This window comes from Halictus rubicundus, chromosome 16 (genome assembly GCF_050948215.1).
Source record: "Halictus rubicundus isolate RS-2024b chromosome 16, iyHalRubi1_principal, whole genome shotgun sequence".
In the NCBI taxonomy this organism is placed as follows: Eukaryota; Metazoa; Arthropoda; class Insecta; order Hymenoptera; family Halictidae; genus Halictus; species Halictus rubicundus.
Window position 1 is genome coordinate 7,009,348 of NC_135164.1, and position 18,067 is coordinate 7,027,414.

General features: G+C 38.3%; 3 protein-coding genes and 1 long non-coding RNA gene across 4 annotated transcripts; 2 read left to right on the forward strand and 2 right to left on the reverse strand.

Annotated features, from left to right (window-relative positions):
• Window positions 1–2,372: 2,372 nt before the first annotated feature.
• On the reverse strand, window positions 2,373–7,234 carry LOC143362035 (uncharacterized). Its single transcript, XR_013083569.1, has 2 exons — window positions 5,519–7,234; window positions 2,373–5,479 (listed from the first exon to the last, which is right to left on the reverse strand). It is a non-coding gene; the product is annotated as an uncharacterized LOC143362035 (long non-coding RNA).
• A 1,895-nt stretch (window positions 7,235–9,129) lies between these two features.
• LOC143362330 (protein VAC14 homolog) lies at window positions 9,130–11,823 on the forward strand. Its single transcript, XM_076802381.1, has 6 exons — window positions 9,130–9,383; window positions 9,478–9,859; window positions 9,926–11,092; window positions 11,163–11,281; window positions 11,376–11,455; window positions 11,519–11,823. Exons 1-6 carry the CDS (start codon window positions 9,280–9,282, stop codon window positions 11,818–11,820), a joined length of 2,154 nt encoding a protein of 717 aa, XP_076658496.1. The 5' UTR covers window positions 9,130–9,279; the 3' UTR covers window positions 11,821–11,823.
• A 25-nt stretch (window positions 11,824–11,848) lies between these two features.
• On the reverse strand, window positions 11,849–16,043 carry Ikkepsilon (I-kappaB kinase epsilon). The gene is made up of 4 exons (XM_076802380.1): window positions 15,280–16,043; window positions 13,906–15,079; window positions 13,625–13,826; window positions 11,849–13,540 (listed from the first exon to the last, which is right to left on the reverse strand). Exons 1-4 carry the CDS (start codon window positions 15,701–15,703, stop codon window positions 13,127–13,129), a joined length of 2,214 nt encoding a protein of 737 aa, XP_076658495.1. The 5' UTR covers window positions 15,704–16,043; the 3' UTR covers window positions 11,849–13,126.
• Window positions 16,044–16,421: 378 nt separating this feature from the next.
• LOC143362130 (uncharacterized) lies at window positions 16,422–18,026 on the forward strand. The gene is made up of 6 exons (XM_076802016.1): window positions 16,422–16,571; window positions 16,635–16,753; window positions 16,831–17,145; window positions 17,232–17,499; window positions 17,569–17,642; window positions 17,750–18,026. The coding sequence occupies exons 1-5, from the start codon at window positions 16,522–16,524 to the stop codon at window positions 17,633–17,635; spliced, it is 819 nt and encodes a 272-aa protein (XP_076658131.1). The 5' UTR covers window positions 16,422–16,521; the 3' UTR covers window positions 17,636–17,642; window positions 17,750–18,026.
• Window positions 18,027–18,067: the final 41 nt, after the last annotated feature.

Genomic DNA, 18,067 nt, shown 5'->3' on the forward strand with positions numbered 1-18,067 from the left:
CCCAACGTATCGGAGCAATTTCGGTGCCGCGAACACGGACAATCGTAACCGGGTGATCGTGTCGCGGTTGATTCCGTTGCCGCGTGCAATTGCGTTCAGTTGTTCAGACGAGTCGAATTGACTGGAGTAATTAGCACCTCGTAGCCGAGACGGGAGACTCGATCGCGGTTCGGTGTTAACGTTGTTGACTGTTCCGAAGAAATCGTACTCGATCGTGCGCTTCTCACCGCCGGAAATTTCTTTAGCTGTCGGATAGAATCCTCCACGTGTGAATATATATCAAATGACAATCGCAGTAGCATGTACCTATTTAGCAAGACTACTCTGCGCGTGAACGCTTACGCGAAACGAGGATAACGACGGTGTCGCCGTGATTTTTTCGAGCGTGGTCATCCTTGCCGCGAAACCGTAGGTGTTACCACACGAAATTGAACGTTAAAGTTAATTAACCGATAAGGATTGAACACCGACTGAACCCCGTTTCATGGTCGAGTTACAAACGCGTCGAGCCGAACGTACGCGCGCGTTCACCACGATTCGATGTCGTGTCCCGTTTTGAATCATTCTGCTGACTGTTCTCGGTTGTTGCACAAGCGTAAATGAGCCGCACAATTTTTCGATACGAGTGTCCTGCTAATCGGCGAAACGAACGGCAACGAGGATCCTCGAGAAACAAAACACCGGTACGATTGACGCCGACGAGAAACGAGAAACGTAACTCCGTTTGTTCTATTTTTTTAAACGGTTTTTTATACCGCACGAATCACAATAATATCTTCGCACTGCCTTGATACGGGGACAATAAAGCAAATTGTCGCGTCAGAACTGAAAACACAAAAGATACGAAGCGTCGTTTCGGCCTTGGCACATAATATGCTTCGTTTATCGTTCACACGTTCATTTGAAAACGCTGCGGAGTGAAATGCAAGCGACAGCGATCGTACTCGTGTACATGTAACATATTTGTATCTACTACTAGCCGTTCAGCTTTGTGCCGTCTCCATAGATTACATTTACGATAAAAAAAAAAAAGTATAGAGATTATAGAAGAACGCGATGAACGAGGATGAAAGAGCGAGGTACGTTGGAGGAGAACGTGTGTGTGTTCTGTGTGTGTGTGTGTGGGCGCGCGCATGTGTGCGAATGTACATGAAACGATAAATTGACTAAACCTTTTTAACCATCGACCCTAGCACGTGCCCCCCCCATTATCGCAATCAAGTATATAAGTCACCGAGCAAATGATTGTCAGTTTGTGTTTGATACAATCAATGATGTTGATCGACGGATAAACGAGGCGAAATATCCGTCAAGTCCTATCGATGTGTAATCACCGTTTATCATTGTCAGACTGAACCTTCGGCCTCAATCTTCGTATGAAATTGTACGACTCGAGATTTGCGACGTGGTTCATATCTTGCACATAGGTATCTCGCACCTTACACGATTGTACAAAAACGTATCGAGCACGTCGTCAAGGTTTTTGCATAAAACGAGATCGAGTCGATCCGGTAGAGTGCGGCGTCCATAGAATTTGCTGGCGCGACGACCGATTTCGGAACTTTCGGTTGAACTTCACCTTGGCAACCCAGACATTTTTAACTTTTCACCATTGAATCTTGCCCATATTGACAAGAAAATACCGAAAGTCGAAGTTTTAAGGGGAGGAACTCGCTGGTTCAAAAGTTAGGCGTGTTTAAAGTCGAGCCGATGTCGATAACGTACTTTTGCAAGCGTGATCGGCCCGGCCGCCAAGCACATATCCCAATCAACTTCGATTATACCTTCTCTTTGAGATCCCGCATATGATTCTCTATATTTTAACTCGATGGCAGCTTGTCCCAGAACAAAGTGTAACTTTAAACGCGCATAACTTTCGAACGAGTGAATTCCTCGTCTTAAAACTTCGATTTTCGGCATTGTCTCGCCAAGATGTGCAGGATTGTACAGTGAAAAGTTGACAATTTCTGGTTCAAATTTCTGGAGTTGTTTCGTTTGGTACCGCACTATACAGTACACAGACGTCGCTCAATGGACCACTTTAATATACTAGACTGAACGGTCACGTGTCAATTTAAGCCATCGACATCGACGGTGCTTGATTATGTTTCATTTTGAACGTGTTCACATCTCGAGGGAAATACCACGGATATTCGGATTACAATTCACGTCTGACCGATTGTTGTAGACATTATCGTTGGTAGCGACGCGATCCGTTGCACCGTAGTACATGTTCTGCGCTGCCTATGTGTAGTATGTGAGCCAAATATGGTATCCTTGTTAGCTTCTAAATCGGTGTACACCCGACGAGACCATTAATGATTCGTAAGCACGAAACGATGCCGATAATCGACAGATCGGTAACAAGATAAGCGAGCAAACACCTGCTTCACTCTTTTCGTCTGTGCCGCTCGAAGGTTGACTTCTGCGGCTGTTGCTCGCAGACGTTTACTCTCAAGGATAGATCTCGTTCGTTCGACGAGAATTTATGCTACTGCTGTCAACGACAAGCGAATTATCCGCGAAAAAGTGAAGGCTCCAGCATTTACGAGCACGAGACTGTACGCATGGTCATGGAATGTATGGCATCACGGTGTCCGCTCGATAACTGTCCGAAACGCGGGTCTGGCCGGGGACAATTATCGGCTAGAAGATACTATTCTTTGAACCACTTGCCGAATGTAGAACCGAATGTAGAATGTAGACCTTGGTCGTTGAACAGTCTAAACATAGCAAGAATCGAGTATGTCCGTGTAAGACCACTTCTAAATCCAATAGCAAAACTTCTTTATTTTTCATTATTCTTTTATGGAAAATTCACCAATATATTTGCGGGATTTGTCTGATTAAAATGATACCAAACACGATATAATTCGGATCGTATTTACAGAAATTTCCCATTAGCATAATAGTTCATTACCAGACTGCGGATTTTATGCATTTACGACAGGAATGAGTAGTTGCAATTTGAAGCAATGAAGAGATTAAAACTATATGAGAATATTAATACGTTGGTGTCAGCTTGTTAACATTATCGAAGGAAGAAAGGAATTTTTCCGTGGCGCCAGTTACTTGTAAACGAGGCAAACAATTTTCATTTTGCATAAAGACCCGCAGTCTATTCATTACACAAGTATCATCGCAATTATATCATGTTTGGTATCGTTTTCATTAGAAAAATGCCACGAATATGTTGGCGAAAGTCCCATAAAAATATAATTAAAAATAAAGAAGTTTTTCGTTGGGTTAGAGGAGTGATACACCCGATCCATATTATGTTTGCACTCCTCGGTGACCGAGGTATACCTCGCGGTGGTGGGGATAGTTCTGGGACAATTATAGGCTAGATGTTTGGGACATTTATCGAGTAGGGACGTTTGAGGTTCGCGACACCGCGATCTGCGTGGGGATAGGTAGAATGTTCCGTTCTGTTTAGATGGATCCGGACACACGGAAGCTAGTTAAAACTGCCAGGAAACGAAGCGACGTAGATGAATGGATTTAAGTGATATTAGGTCGGAAGGCGATCACTTCCCTAATGAATTTCTCGGGTGACCGGATTGCCGGCGTGTTTGATTTGATCTCTTGGATCTTGTGTAACGAGCTTGATGTTCTCGAGATATAAGGATGAGTAGCTAAATTATAACGATGATTAGAGAGTATCGTGTTGTTGTTACCTGTTACTTCAACTTTACGATTCGCACGGCGAACGAATTCTAGAAAATTATATTGGGGAAGTGGTGGTTACAGCAGCGTGTTACCAGAGAATCATTTTTCGGTCTAGAACATTAAACGGAAGGCGGAATTTGTTCCCGAACTCGTTTACTTTCGCGATTCGACGAGCCTGCGAACGGAGAGAAACTTGGTCTACAAGATCGATAATATTTAACGCTAGCGAAACGTTTTAAAGTACCGATACGAGGAATGTTTAAAAAATCTTTAGAATAAATTAGTCGCTAGGAACTTAGATAAACTCGTTATAGTAATCCAACGTGTCTTCGTGGCAACACTATATAAGCCGAGCGACGTCGATTCGTGAAATTCATTAATGGCTCTTTCGAAATTACTCAACGATTCTTTCCGAATGAAATTCCTGGTCGAAACAGAGTAGGAGTGCGAATATTTATCAGCAGGACCAAACGCGTCGAATTATCAGATTTGTCGTAGAGTTTGTTTTCTCTTTTGTCACTGGTTTTAATAACTAAGGAATGTACCGAGCGTTTGCGAGTTTCGTTGCGTTCACGTCGAGGACGTTGCACGCTATCGAATATTATAGTCATCGCTTATCCGTAAAAGCGCGACACGAATATTATCGAGGCGCTGCACCCGACTGTCGTTAACCCATTTGCAATCATAAGGAAATATGATTTTTTTTTATTATATTTAAGTACAAAAAAAATCAGAATTACTACTTTCATCTCCGACAACAGCCTCCATTTCTATTTCTTCGCTAACGAACAACGATAGTGACCAACAAAGTCGAGCGTATGCATGCGGCTCCAGTGACCAGGAAAATTGAGCTAATGATGCAAATGGGTTAAACAGCGTTCGAATCGATTAACAATTTTCCCGCGATAAATGTTTAACGAATGTTTCTCCAATGTTTATCGTTCCGTCAATGTTTCGAGAACACGACGCGTACAACCGTAAAAAGCGAAAAAGAAAAGAGATATTTTCGGGATCGTTGAGTTACTACACCATACGTACTCGAATTTCGCGTTTTCTTTGAAAGGTTTGAAAAGTTTCTTTGAAACTGACAAAGGCGATTCTCGCCATCTTGCTTCGTAGCCGAGCGTTTAGTTCGTCGTATCTGTTGGACGGACCAATTTGTTGTTAGAGTTGTGCGTGTGCACGACGAAACGAACGATGCTAGTCAAATTGAAGCGAAGGTAATAATCCCGAGTCGAGATGAATGTCTGAGACTCGTTTATTTAAACGGGAGACAAGCGGACAATAATCATCCACGTTTCCGAGCGACAAATTGCCATCAAGCGCATCTGCTATTCGAACAAAGCTCAGAAGCAACGCGACACCCTCACCATTTTGTACCTATCATCGTCGTCATTACGAGACAGCATCGATCATTACCTTCATGCGAAACATATTTCTATCGCATAATCGGTTGTTCCAGGCTCGAGACCGACCGAACACGAGATTCTCGAGATTCGAAATTCGACGGAACGTTCATGATAGAATCGTAACAAGAAAAAAAAAACGAAGAAAGACAAATAATATATACGCCATTGACATGATACTTGACGTGATACTCGCGTGTATCCTAGGGTATTCGTCCAACGGTAGCTCGTGTTCGCGAGATCGACAGTGTGGAGTTATGACCTAATAATAAGTAATGGGAAACAATACAATAATTTTTCATACTGTTTTTACTTTTTACTACTATGATTGCGCGCGATCGTACGATGTTACTCATACCCGCATACTTGTACGCACGGTATAGCGTGCGATCCAACGGAAACCACTGGCGCGCGCGACGTCGCATCCTGGTTGCGCGCGTTACATCCTAAAATGTTGTAGGTATGTGCTGTAACAAAGTTTACGGAGAGCTAACAAATTTTCTCTGTGCGTATTTACGTGCGCACGTGTGTATGTATGCGTGTCGGTATGTGTATGTACGCGCGATCAGAACGAGAACAATTTACACGGGATCGCGACCGAAAGCAAGCAAATTATTTCGCGCGAAAGGGAAACAGCGATATAAGCATAATATCTCGAGTACCGAAGAAACCACGTGTCGGAAACATAAGCTCGGGCCTCTGTAACCGGAAACGCCGATTTCCGGCGCGACCGTCTAAACAGATTCGCATAGCGTCGTTCGATCGAACCGAGTATCGCGTAATCCGCTTTAAGTGTGAATCGTTTGATCGTATAGTTTAGAGAATGCGATTTTTTGGGACGAATAAAACAAAATATACGCGTTTCGAAAGAACTCGACGGAAATATTTAGAGCAGAACACGTTCAATTAAAGGACTACCGAAAGACTCTATTGTCGTCTTCTAGATATCTTCGATCATTGATTCAAATCGATCTACATATCCTTCCGAACTCCGCTTACATATCAAAATGAATATCACCGCGTCGAATGTGTAACTTGTTCGTACAAATTAGAAATAACGGCGACAGAAGAATCCCGTCGAATCTTCTGCACGTTGTCGTCGTGCCCCCGAGTGACGCAGCTGCCGAACGAAAACCGCGTACGCGTTACTGTAAATCGAACAAAGAGAAAGACGAATAACGTACCAATGAATAATTAAAACTAGTTTCCGAACGGGACGGTAAATATCCTTTTGGTTGAGCTGAACGTATTTTGCGTTCTTCGACTATCGTGATACCCAAACGATTACTCGCGGGAACAATCGTTCGGCGTTTGAGGAGAGAACTTAGCGTATTATTCATTGGTACAAAGAAGCGAGTGTACGCAACAACGTTATGCGCGTATCGATACGCGCGCAACAATATTAATTATTAGTAGGCCGCGGGACTGCGATCAGTTTACATGTATTGTTTCGTCGATCGACAATTAACGAGTTGAATCGAGAGGGGCGAAAAAAAAAGCAACCTCTCGAACAACGGGGATTCTTTTCTTGTGCTTGAGGAAAGGATCGACAGGAGTCGGTTGGTCGCTTTCTCAAACTGTGAATTTAATGTAAACGACGTTGTAATAAAGAAAATATATGGAAAGTTCGGGCGGCCGCATCATATGTTTATCTTTGGAAATGCGAAGCAATAGATGGCTCCTTGATACGCGTGATTGACGTGGTTGGAATTTGTCGCGGTAAGTCGATAGTAATAGTGATTATTGTATAACGATAGTAGTACTATACGTGTGTCGGACCGATCACGCGATCGAGCAGCCGAAACGACTACGAGCGAACTTGAAACTATCAGCTGCTTGGTAATTTCAGTGCTAAACAAACCGATGGAAACCAACAAAGAACACTAATTATATCCATAAGTATCCTATATACCTAAAACCAAAAACAAAAAAAAAAGGTAACCAAAGCATTGTAACCTTCTAGATGCAAAGAAGAAATAGAGAAGTACCTAATCTTGAATGGTTTAGTTCGACCACTGATTTGTCCGTGTGTGTTCGTTATTGAAATATGTTTCTTTAGTAAAAAAATGCTTAAAAATCTATGCCTCCATGTGTTATTCATCGCCTCTCCTTGCCCCTCTTGTGTAACGACGGAATTGTCAGGGGTACCTGTAAAGTAATGGCGTTTCTTTACATTTGTTTAATTTAATAATATTTATTTTACTTAACGTTTGGCACAGGTTAATTTCAGAATGCGAATGTTCTCCAATCGTTACAATATCTAATTTCTTTTTATCAACGAAAAGTGTGTTGTTTTTCCTCTTGGATCTGATATGTTTTAGAGAAGATCTATGTCTGTCCCTTTCTCTCTGCGAAGCTCGCATAAGTTTGTCCTTGTCGGATACCTCCTTACGCATCATGTTTGCCTAGTATGTATCAGGGAATTCAAAGTCTCGCAGAAAAGTTGGTGGCACGAGTACTCCTCTTTCTATCCTTGTCGCACACTGTTTCTGTCTCTGTCTCGTGGTTCTAACACGATTGCGTAGAACCGCTCATAATTATGTACTTATTATTACTTTATATACTGTTACTTATATACTTATTACTAACGCAAATATGTCAGCAAGGCTGGTGATTAGATTTCGGTTAGTTTCTTTTTCTTTTTTATGTTCAGCATGACAACGGTTTAGCAAATGTGTTTTACTGAAAGTGTCCCTCCTATGTACATTTACTTGTTTGTCCTCATAAATTACAAATAAATGATATCTTTCGCGTTTACGTATCACACGGGTTCCTTTACTTTCGTATTACGCCACGCGCGAGACTTCTTTTCGATGAAAGGTAAGTGAGATAAATTCATTTAAAAGAAAAATCGGTGAAAAGGTAAGTCCTATGTCCTAGGTGCATTATCGGTAACGTAGAAAAAATATAAATAATTTGAATATCAATTATTTCTAGCGTTAAACGCTTTAGAAATAAAAATTAATAACTTATCGACGCTCCAATGAAATTTGAAACGACCACGCATTGCCGCCACGAAGCGCGCGACGGTGGCGCCATCTACGGTGGCGAGTTTGTGAACTATTTTTCCCTATCCTGGCAATGTGTAAGACAAAGACGGAAAGATTGTGCGACAAAGACAGAAAGAGAAGTAATCATGCCACCAACTTTGCCACGGGACTCCGAATCTCCTGGTACCTGTTAGGCAAACATGATGAGCAAGGAGGTATCCGACAAGGATGCACTTATACAATCCACGCAGAAAGAGAAGGATAGACACAGAGCTTCTCGAAAATCTATCAAATGAAAGGGGAAATTAATTAATACCACACTTTTCGTTAACAATTTAGAAATATTAACAGTTCGATAACATCAAGTAGACCTTTAGCGACATTCATATGTAGTTTTTGATCACAGTTTCGATAGAATTAATTAACGATTATCGAAACCCTTAAAATAATTTTATGTGATTTGACATTGCCCCTATAAATAATTAATTTTCTAACTTGACAGACTTCACTACTGCACTTTTACAATGAACGAATCTGTATTGAAGTCTTGGCTACATTCTTGTTATAATTTTGCATACGTTTGAGATCTAAATAATTAGTTATTAATTATTTTCGAAATTATTGGTCGCATGCCTTATATGCCTTATATATCTGTCCTTGTCGCACAGTCCGACCCTTCTTGTCTAATTATAGATTTAATTAGAAATAGCTAAATGTCCACTCTATATACCATTAACTAGATATTAATTAATTTTCTCTTCAACTTTCAAAGTTATCGAGATCCTCTATATCTGTCCTTCTCTTTTCACTAAGACCGCATAAGTCTGTCCTTGTCAGATACCTCCTTATTCATCATATTTGCCTAATACTTACCAGGGAATTCGAAGTCCCGTAGAAAAGTAGGTGGCAGGAATATACCTCTATCTCTCCTTGTTGCACACTATTACTGTCTTTGTCTTACACGTTGCCAGGATAGGGAAAAATAGTTCACAAAGTCGCCACCATAGATGGCGCCATCATTGGTGGTACTTTCTTAGTTCGCGTATCTCACCGCTAGGTGGTTATAGCATCTGTTATGCCGGTGGATTGTACATACACTAAAAATTACTGATAACAGGTGATGATTTGAGATTTGAGATCAATCAGCTGTCACTTTTGCCAGCGTTGCAATATTAGTACATCATTTTTTAAACTCGGAGCATAATATTAAAGAAATGATGTCGGAAAGAGATTATGCACCTCTCAGTGCTGCTTGTGTACGTTCTCTAAACGATAAGCTTTACGAGAAACGGAAAGCGGCTGCTTTGGAAATAGAAAAGTAAGGTTATGAATGTTGTTTATTGATATTTCTGTCTCATACGGTTTTTGTCAATTACAGGATCTTCTTTATTAATATTTCTGTCTCACTTCAGAATGGTCAAAGAGTTTGCTGCTCATAACAACACCGTTCAGATTAAACGGCTTTTAAAAGTACTAGGTCAAGATTTAGCGACTTCACAAAATCCACATACCCGTAAAGGTGGATTAATAGGTTTGGCAGCAATAGCAGTAGGTCTAGGAAAAGACACTGGTCAATACATAGAAGACTTAATTCATCCTATTTTGGCTTGTTTCTGTGATTCTGATTTATATGTAAGATATTATGCCTGCGAAAGTTTATATAATGTGGTAAAAGTGGCTAGAGGCGCTGTATTACCACAATTTACAGATATTTTCGCAGCACTTAGTAAATTAGCATGTGATTCGGAACAAAATGTAAAGAACGGTACTGAATTACTCGATAGACTTATGAAGGTAATTATAATTTTTAAACCACGAAAAATCATATTGGAAACAAGTTTCAGTAAGGTATAATTTCAGGATATTGTCACGGAAAGCGGTCTGTTCGATCTAGTTGGATTCATGCCACTATTAAGGGAACGTATTTGTACCAAAAACCCATTTGGCAGACAATTTGTAATAGCATGGGTGTCTGTTTTGGATGCTGTACCTAACATGGATTTTATTATATTTCTACCGGAGATTCTCGATGGTCTGTTTAAAATACTAGAAGATCCAACACCAGAAATTAAGAAAGTTACGGACACAGTCCTTGGTGAATTCTTACGTAGTATAAAAACTAATCCGAGTAGGGTGGACTTCCCTGGAATGATAAATATATTAATTACGCACGCGCAAAGCACAGACGAATTGCTACAATTAACGGCGATCACGTGGATCAAGGAATTTGTACACTTATCTGGACCTCTTATGCTTCCTTACATGTCTGGCATACTTATAGCTGTTCTACCTTGTTTAGCGTACGACGGAGATACCAGGAAAAATATTAAAGAAACTGCTACTCAAGTAAACGCAAATTTGATGAAATTGATAACTATGAAAAATGCACAAGTTTTAAATAACGCATCAGAAAACGATGCGCAACCCGTGCAAAGTGAATTACTGTCTTTTCTAGATACCAGTGGACATCGCTCTTTAGCAGAAACATTAGATTTACCTAGCGTTGTTGAAGTGCTAACGAAACATTTAATCTACATATCGGTTCAGACAAAAGTAGCTGTTTTGAAATGGATTCACCATTTGTTTATACACATTCCGCACAAAATGTTTCATCACGTCGATAACTTATTCCCGATTTTAATGAAGTCCTTGAGCGACAATTCTGATGAGGTAGTCCAACAAACGCTGGTGGTAATGGCTGAAATAATCAGTTCGAAATCTCCTGAAGCAGCTACCGTGGATTCAAATGCAGACATGCAAAACAGATACTTCACCAAATTCATAGTAAATTTATTAAGAGTTTTCTCAACTGACAGGAATTTGTTGGTGGAAAGAGGAGCGTTTATCATACGAGAATTGTGTGTGTTATTGAGTGCTGAGGATATTTATAAAACATTGGCAAAAATACTACTGGAAGAACAAAACCTGAGTTTTGCTTGCACAATGATACAAACTTTGAATGTTATATTGTTGACAAGCTCGGAATTATTCGACTTACGAAATAAACTTAAAGACTTGGATTCTGTAGTAAGTTCGTTTTTATCTTTTATTAATTTAATCAATTTAACTGTCTTCTAAACCTCGTGCATAATTGCAGGATAGCTGCGAATTATTTAAATGCTTATACGTATCCTGGTGCCACAATCCTGTTGCAACCGTCGCTTTGTGTCTTTTGTCGCAGCATTATGGCCATGCATGCAATATTATAAGATCATTGTATCCTTTACTATTGTATAGAATTACTTACTTAACATGTTCGATGAAAAAATTTACTATACATTTAACAGTACTTAACTAAAACCGTATATAGTGAGAATATAGAAGTTACTGTTGAGTTCCTCATAGAAATTGATAAACTCGTACAGCTGATCGAATCACCAATATTTACATGCAAGTATTAAATACTGTTTTTTAATTAAAATCTTATGTCTAGAAAAAATCAATTTATTTCAGATTTAAGACTACAACTTCTTGAAAGAGAAAAGAACAATGCACTGGTATATGCACTTTATGGTCTGCTCATGATTCTTCCTCAAAGCGAGGCATATGCAACATTACAGAAGCGTTTAGCAGCAATTCCACCAAAGACAAATGCTATAGTTACAGCTGCACCAAGTTCGAAACCCTTAGAAACAATGTTCGATTTTTCGGAATTGTTGAAACACTTCCATCATGTCCAAGAACGACATAAAGAACAAAAACGTAAACAACGATTAACAAATTTGATAGAAAAAAATACAAATCATGAAATGTAAATACGAAACGTTTTTCCATGATGTTCGTGATCAAAACACGTAATTATACATATTTATGAAAATATCTGGTCATTGAGCTAGAAGTAAGTACTAGCGTACTATGAAAATATAAAAAATTCCTATTAGTATGCGTTGTATTTCATCGTCAAAAAAATTTATGAAAAAATGTATGAAGAAAGTATTACTGTAACATTTATATATATTTAAATTTTTAATCATTATAAATAATAATTTCTATATAGGTAAACTAATATATGTATATATCTATTTTTTTTTACTGTACAAACGTAATTATGTATATAAATGCAATGGTATATCTACTGTCTTTTGTATCGAAAATACAAAAGTTGAATAGGTACAGTTGATATGATTATACATATACATGTTAGTATTGTATATATAAATTACAAATATGTGAATACTAGTTTTCCTGGCCAATTTCACCCAGAACTTAAATTCTGGTAATATTTAACTCGTAACTCGAGAAGAGAAGGACGTAGCGGAGGTACGTAGCTATAATGAGCTGAGGTACATTTCATAATCCCAAATTTTTTCGTTCGAAAGTTTTTTGGGCAACGAACAAACACGCAACATATAAATTTTTTGTTTTATATATTAAATATACTCTACTATACACATTTTATACATCAGGGTCCCCTAAAAGTTCCAGAACGATCGATTATCTCGGAAACAATGCATTTAGAAAAAACATGTTTTAGACAAAAGGTTCTATTGAACGCTCATAACTGTTTGTAAACTGGTAAAGGTCACGTAAAAATCAACATGGATTTTTTTAATGGAATATTATGCTCGTAACTGAGACAATTTACATTAAAAAAATAGAAACAAGTAGCGTTGCTCCTTGCTCTCAGCTTTAACACTGCATAATAAACAATTGGGTGTTCTATTAAAAAAATTCGTCTTGAATTTCACGCAACCTTTATCCGTTCACTCAAGGTCAAACAGTTATAACCGTTGAATAGAATCTTTAATACCTTAAAACTTTTGTTAAAAACATTTTTTGTAACATGCATTGTTTCTGAGATAATCGACCGTTCCGGGACTTTTGGGAAATCGTGTATATACAGATAATACAGCAGGCTTGATCAAACTTTCTTGTCAAATAAAGGAAAATAATTCATGATTCTTACACTGTACAATCTCTCTTCTTATTCTCGTTTAAGAATACTGTACATTGTTTACCTTTTACTATTATAAATTCCCTAACTTTACTGTACACGTCAGTCATACCCGTAAAAATATTAAATAATGCTAAAAATTAAAGTAGAGATTGTTAAATTGATGTCTATTCCAAGTCGTCCTCTGAATCTTCTAGTGTTGATAAAAAATTAATCTGATCGATAAGTAATTCGTTTGAGTGCAGGAGCATTACAATTTGTTCTTGCGTAACGCATAACTTTTTACATACTTTTGCACTTTCTTGGGCAGGCTGATTACTTTTTTCAATGGTTTTCAACTTTCCTGGATCTATCACATGTAGAACATTTTCATACGGTTCTTTACTTTCCTGCGACAAGCGATACGAGTATGCTTGCAATACACGCTCGTAATTATCTACGTCCTTGTCTAATATTTGAGTTTGTAAGAAAACGGTTTGTGCAATTTTGTACCAATCAGCAACATATTCAGATCTGTTCGCCATCGACGGTATACAAAACGTTTCCAGAAGATTCTTTATTCTTTGTCCTGTTTCTGTTACCTAAGAAAGAAATTCCAAGATGAGATGATACGTTGTATTTTGTGAATTCTGTTTCGCTGCATTTAAATGTTTTATTTAAAATACCTTGATCCGTTCCAATACATGAAATTGCTCATCATTGTACGTGAGGCTACGAGTAGCCCTATCCCTTAATAAATGTTGCCAGCCATCTCGTAAACGATCCACTAAAGTTGCTGCTTTTTGACTTGCTTTATTGGCCCAAGGACACCATAGTCCGCGAGTGTTAGCGTCCCATCCAGCCCGTAAACTGCCATCTTTTACATACCTGTATTTAGAATAATAAATACCTTATTAAGAAGAATGGTTTACTTAAATTTAACGAATAATAGATATAAATTTTTTACCTCTGATGAAGTTGTGCTACCGCAGGAGCCAACTCGGTTAAAAGCACCTTACTCTTTAAATCTAGCTCCTTCTTCCAATTTTTTGACTCTAAACTGTTTTGGATTCCAAACTTCTTGTAAATCTGTCGAACAAGACTCTCGTATGTTTCCACTGCTAGTGTCGTGTCTTCTACAGCTTTAGTAAAGTCCTTGAAATGTTGACATTTTTCTAACAGTCTTGTAATTTCTGTTAAAACAAAATCACTAAATGCCTTTATTGCATCCTGTGACAACTTGCTACACACTACCAATTTGTCAATTCTTCTTTTGCATACATATCCAATTGAACAAGCTACTTTTGCTTGACTAGCATCATTTTCTACAGATACCAGATTTGCAAAAACTGGGAATTTAGGCAACTCTGGGTCCATTGGTAACGTGACGTTATTATTCTCTTTGGAGAACAACATCAGTGGTTTATCTTCGGATGTTTCTGGATACCCTTTCCCAGGTGTGGATTCTTCAACAATGCTTGTTAAAAGCGTGTCTCCATACAGAAGAATCTGAACATTCGGAGCAATGTCGGTTTGTTCTTGAATATACATCTGTAGCGCTGTGAGCTTTTCTTCGGGATGCAAGAAAACTTTGATCAAGTTGCCTTTGTGAATGTTAAATACGTGCAAACGTTTCCTGGAGAGAGTTTCGGTAACTTCTGTAAAAAATCGATCGAAACTCCATATCTTTTGCGGATCAACCTCCAGTAAACCAGCCAATAAAGGAGTAACAATCTTCTTTAACTCGGCACTTAATTGACAATTTTGTGGCAATTCTCTGCTCCATTCGATTGGTCCATTTTCTGATGTTTGCACACCCGATATGACACCAGTAGCTTTCTCTGTGGTAATATAAAACATTGTCTCCTTATTCCTACGTCCACCGAATGGTCTAAATGGTAAATGTCCTGTAGCTACGTGATATAACGTTACACCTATCGACCATAGATCTACCGTGGCTCCAAATGTTTTTCCTACAGTTTTCCGTAGGATAGCCCGTTCATATATATCTGGATGCAAGTATTCCTCGGTACCATACAGAGATACAAACTGCTGGTCTTCTTGTAATTCTCTGGCAGCGCCAAAATCAGTGAGCTTATAAATCGTGCTACCATCGTCAGAAATAAATTTCATTATATTACCTGTAAACAAATTCACGATAAAATTATTATCTAAAGTAAACAATACTTGAAGTTTATACTGTTAATTATACAAGGTCATGAAAAAAGAATTTGATACTTAAAAGACTTATAGCATTGTTTAGTCATTGTTTGCAAGTATTACAAGCTAAAATTTAAATATCTGATCCTTCTTTTATCGCTTTATATTATGGCTTGTATACCTGGTTTTAAGTCTCTGTGTACTAAATTATTGTCGCGCAAGTGTTTCATCCCAGCGGTTACATGTTCTAGAACTAACAAGAACTCGCCTTCTGCGAGTCCAAATGTATTCTCAGGATCATCTAGGATATTAAAGAGACTGCCTCCCGTACAAAGTTCCATAACAATCACAGTACCACGACCATCTTGCTCCTCTTCAATTGCTAATAACTGAACAATATTCTCGTGATTGACTCTCTTGAGAACCTCGAATTCTCGCATTTGCACGTCATGGGGACGCATATGACTCAGCTGATTAAATGTTTTAACCGCGACAGGTTCCCCATTGTTTTTATTGACACCCTGGAATACTGTGCCAGTCGCACCTTTTCCAAGTACACTGGTCGTGCACCAGACAAAATGCGCGGATCCACGTAGGAAAGACATTTTTTACTATCCAACAGCCCATGCGATTTTCGTATTGTTTGGATGTTTAACAAGTAGTTTAACCTCCTTCTTGTCCGATAAATTTTTAAGATTTCGCATCTATGAAGCCTTAATTGTACCATTCGTTAGGAAACTAATACGTAACGTGAAATTGACTACGCTCCCAATGTTATTGACGCATAAAAATCATTTGTCAATACGTCGACAAACTTTCGAATAAACTATAACTGTAGTTTAGGCCTGGTTAAATCCCTTGCCTCAAGCAGACCAATCACCCAATGTATTTTTCTGTCTCCCCTTCCCATGTTTACTGTTTACAGGTCAGCTTAGATCAGTGATGAGATCAGAGAGGAAATGAGGAATCCCCGGTATAATGCTGCCCCCTAGTCTAATTTTTAGTCTGGACCAGAACCTGCATCATCTTTTTAGCCTCGACCAGAACCTGCATCATCTTACCTGTATCATTAGCAGCGGATTCCAAATAATGCCAGAGTGGATGCTACTTCTATGAGGGTCTTCTATGTAGGCTCTGATCCAGCCTAAAAGATGATGCAAGTTCTAATACAAGCTAAAAAGATGATGCAGGTTCTGGTCCAGGCTAAAAAGTTGATGCAGGTTCTGTTCCAGGCTAAAAAGATAATGCAGAAATGTGGGGACAATAAAACCCCGAGCGTGAGCACTCTCATGTATGTATGTTGTGGAGAAAGTAGTGGGGAAGAGTTGTTGGCGGGAAAGTGCCGGAAGGGTCCAACATCTCATCACTGGTTTGAACACTTTGAACGACCCTGTCATAACCGCCCGGCGAAGGTTAATAAAAGATGCAGAAAAGTAACATGGAACCACCAAAAGCGATTCGTCGAACTAAAAGGTAAGTGTAATTAATTTTTCAGTTTGTTTAATTTATTTTGTAATAATTGTTACTTATTTTTAGGCTATTGAATGCTTCTGTGTGTGAACCACAGAAGGGAAACGTATCAGATGTCGGTGCTCAAACTTCTTCTTCTCGTCATCGATCAACGATGAGTCCATCAGATTTTGTCTTACCAAATAGTAAAAAGTTTTGCTTAAATTATTTAATCATATATATCTATGGAACATGTAAAATATTTACTACTGCGTTAACACAGACCTCACAAGAACAAGAGCAGATCGATTTTCAACGTTCCAACCTCAGTTGGATAAATGTTTCGATGAGGAGCATACAGAGATGAACCTTTTGTACGACAAATACTTACAGAGTCTGATGGTGGAAATTATATTGAAACAGAAGACACAGGAGAAGGAGAAATTGATCGTATCGCAATTAGCGTCAATGGCTGAAGAACTTCATTGCAACAAAGAGAAATTATTTGCATTAAAAATGAGGGAGAACGATATCAATTACTTAACTAATTTGCAGAATGAAGTAGACTTACAAACTGAAGATATAAAAAACTGTATTAGTAAGTAACAATTGATAAATATTTGTGCAAATGAACTATTTTAGAACTCTGTTAGAGAAATGAATTTGTTATGGTTTAAATTACAGAATCGCAAGATATTACAAAAGTAGAAGAAGTTTTATCTAAGTTACATACCGTTTTACAAGACTATGATGTACTACGCTGTGATAATATAATTCTTCCTAAAACACCCACAGAATGGGAAGAAACAATTCAAGCACTTAAATCTTGTTGTGATACTTTGAAGTCTGTTATGGATTTAATTGGATGTCATAATGATTCTTACCGATGCGTCAGTGATGGCATTAAAGATTTTTTAAATACATACAACACTATTAAAGATCATTATGAAAGGTGTGGTGTTACATTCTGCCTTTTAAAAACCTAAATTATGTTACACTCAATGACTTATCTTGTTTCTAGGTTGGAGAGAGATATTAACGAGTTACAGGCTCTAGCACTGAGAACAGCAGCCTCATCCTTAATGTAACATTTTTAAGTGCAATACTTTATGCACTGGCCCACAAAAGTATTCAAACGCCCTTTAAAACCATTTAAAACAGCTTTTTTGAGCAATTAGGAGAATTGGAATACACGAGAAAACAAAAATGGCACTTTTTACACATCTTTCGATGTTCGATGTGAAATTTCCATTACAGACTAAAAAATTTTTGGAAAGTGCCTTTCTTTATTTGCTAATTGATTTTCAAAAAGTTTATACTGTTTTAAAGGGCGTTTGAATACTTTCGTGGGCCAGTGCGTAATGAATAGGAGTTTCAACATTGTACATAAAATGTTCAATGCGATTAGATATAAGTGATAATTCTTTCTATTTTTTCATTACGGTTGTACATTTGTAATAAAATTCAATAATGAACGAATTACATGTATGACAATTTCCCAGTTGTCGTATCACGAGAAA

Bases quoted from the DNA above. Each gene is read 5' to 3' on its own strand.
- LOC143362330 (XM_076802381.1), top strand. From the start codon at position 9,280: ATGATGTCGGAAAGAGATTATGCACCTCTCAGTGCTGCTTGTGTACGT. The intron at 11,282-11,375 runs GTATCCTTTACT...AACCGTATATAG, and splicing joins TGCAATATTATAAGATCATT to TGAGAATATAGAAGTTACTG. The intron at 11,456-11,518 runs GCAAGTATTAAA...AATTTATTTCAG, and splicing joins CGAATCACCAATATTTACAT to ATTTAAGACTACAACTTCTT.
- Ikkepsilon (XM_076802380.1), bottom strand. From the start codon at position 15,703: ATGTCTTTCCTACGTGGATCCGCGCATTTTGTCTGGTGCACGACCAGT. The intron at 15,080-15,279 runs GTATACAAGCCA...ATTTGTTTACAG, and splicing joins ACACAGAGACTTAAAACCAG to GTAATATAATGAAATTTATT. The intron at 13,827-13,905 runs GTAAAAAATTTA...TTCTAAATACAG, and splicing joins GTAGCACAACTTCATCAGAG to GTATGTAAAAGATGGCAGTT.
- LOC143362130 (XM_076802016.1), top strand. From the start codon at position 16,522: ATGCAGAAAAGTAACATGGAACCACCAAAAGCGATTCGTCGAACTAAA. The intron at 16,754-16,830 runs GTAAAAAGTTTT...GCGTTAACACAG, and splicing joins AGATTTTGTCTTACCAAATA to ACCTCACAAGAACAAGAGCA. The intron at 17,500-17,568 runs GTGTGGTGTTAC...TCTTGTTTCTAG, and splicing joins ATTAAAGATCATTATGAAAG to GTTGGAGAGAGATATTAACG.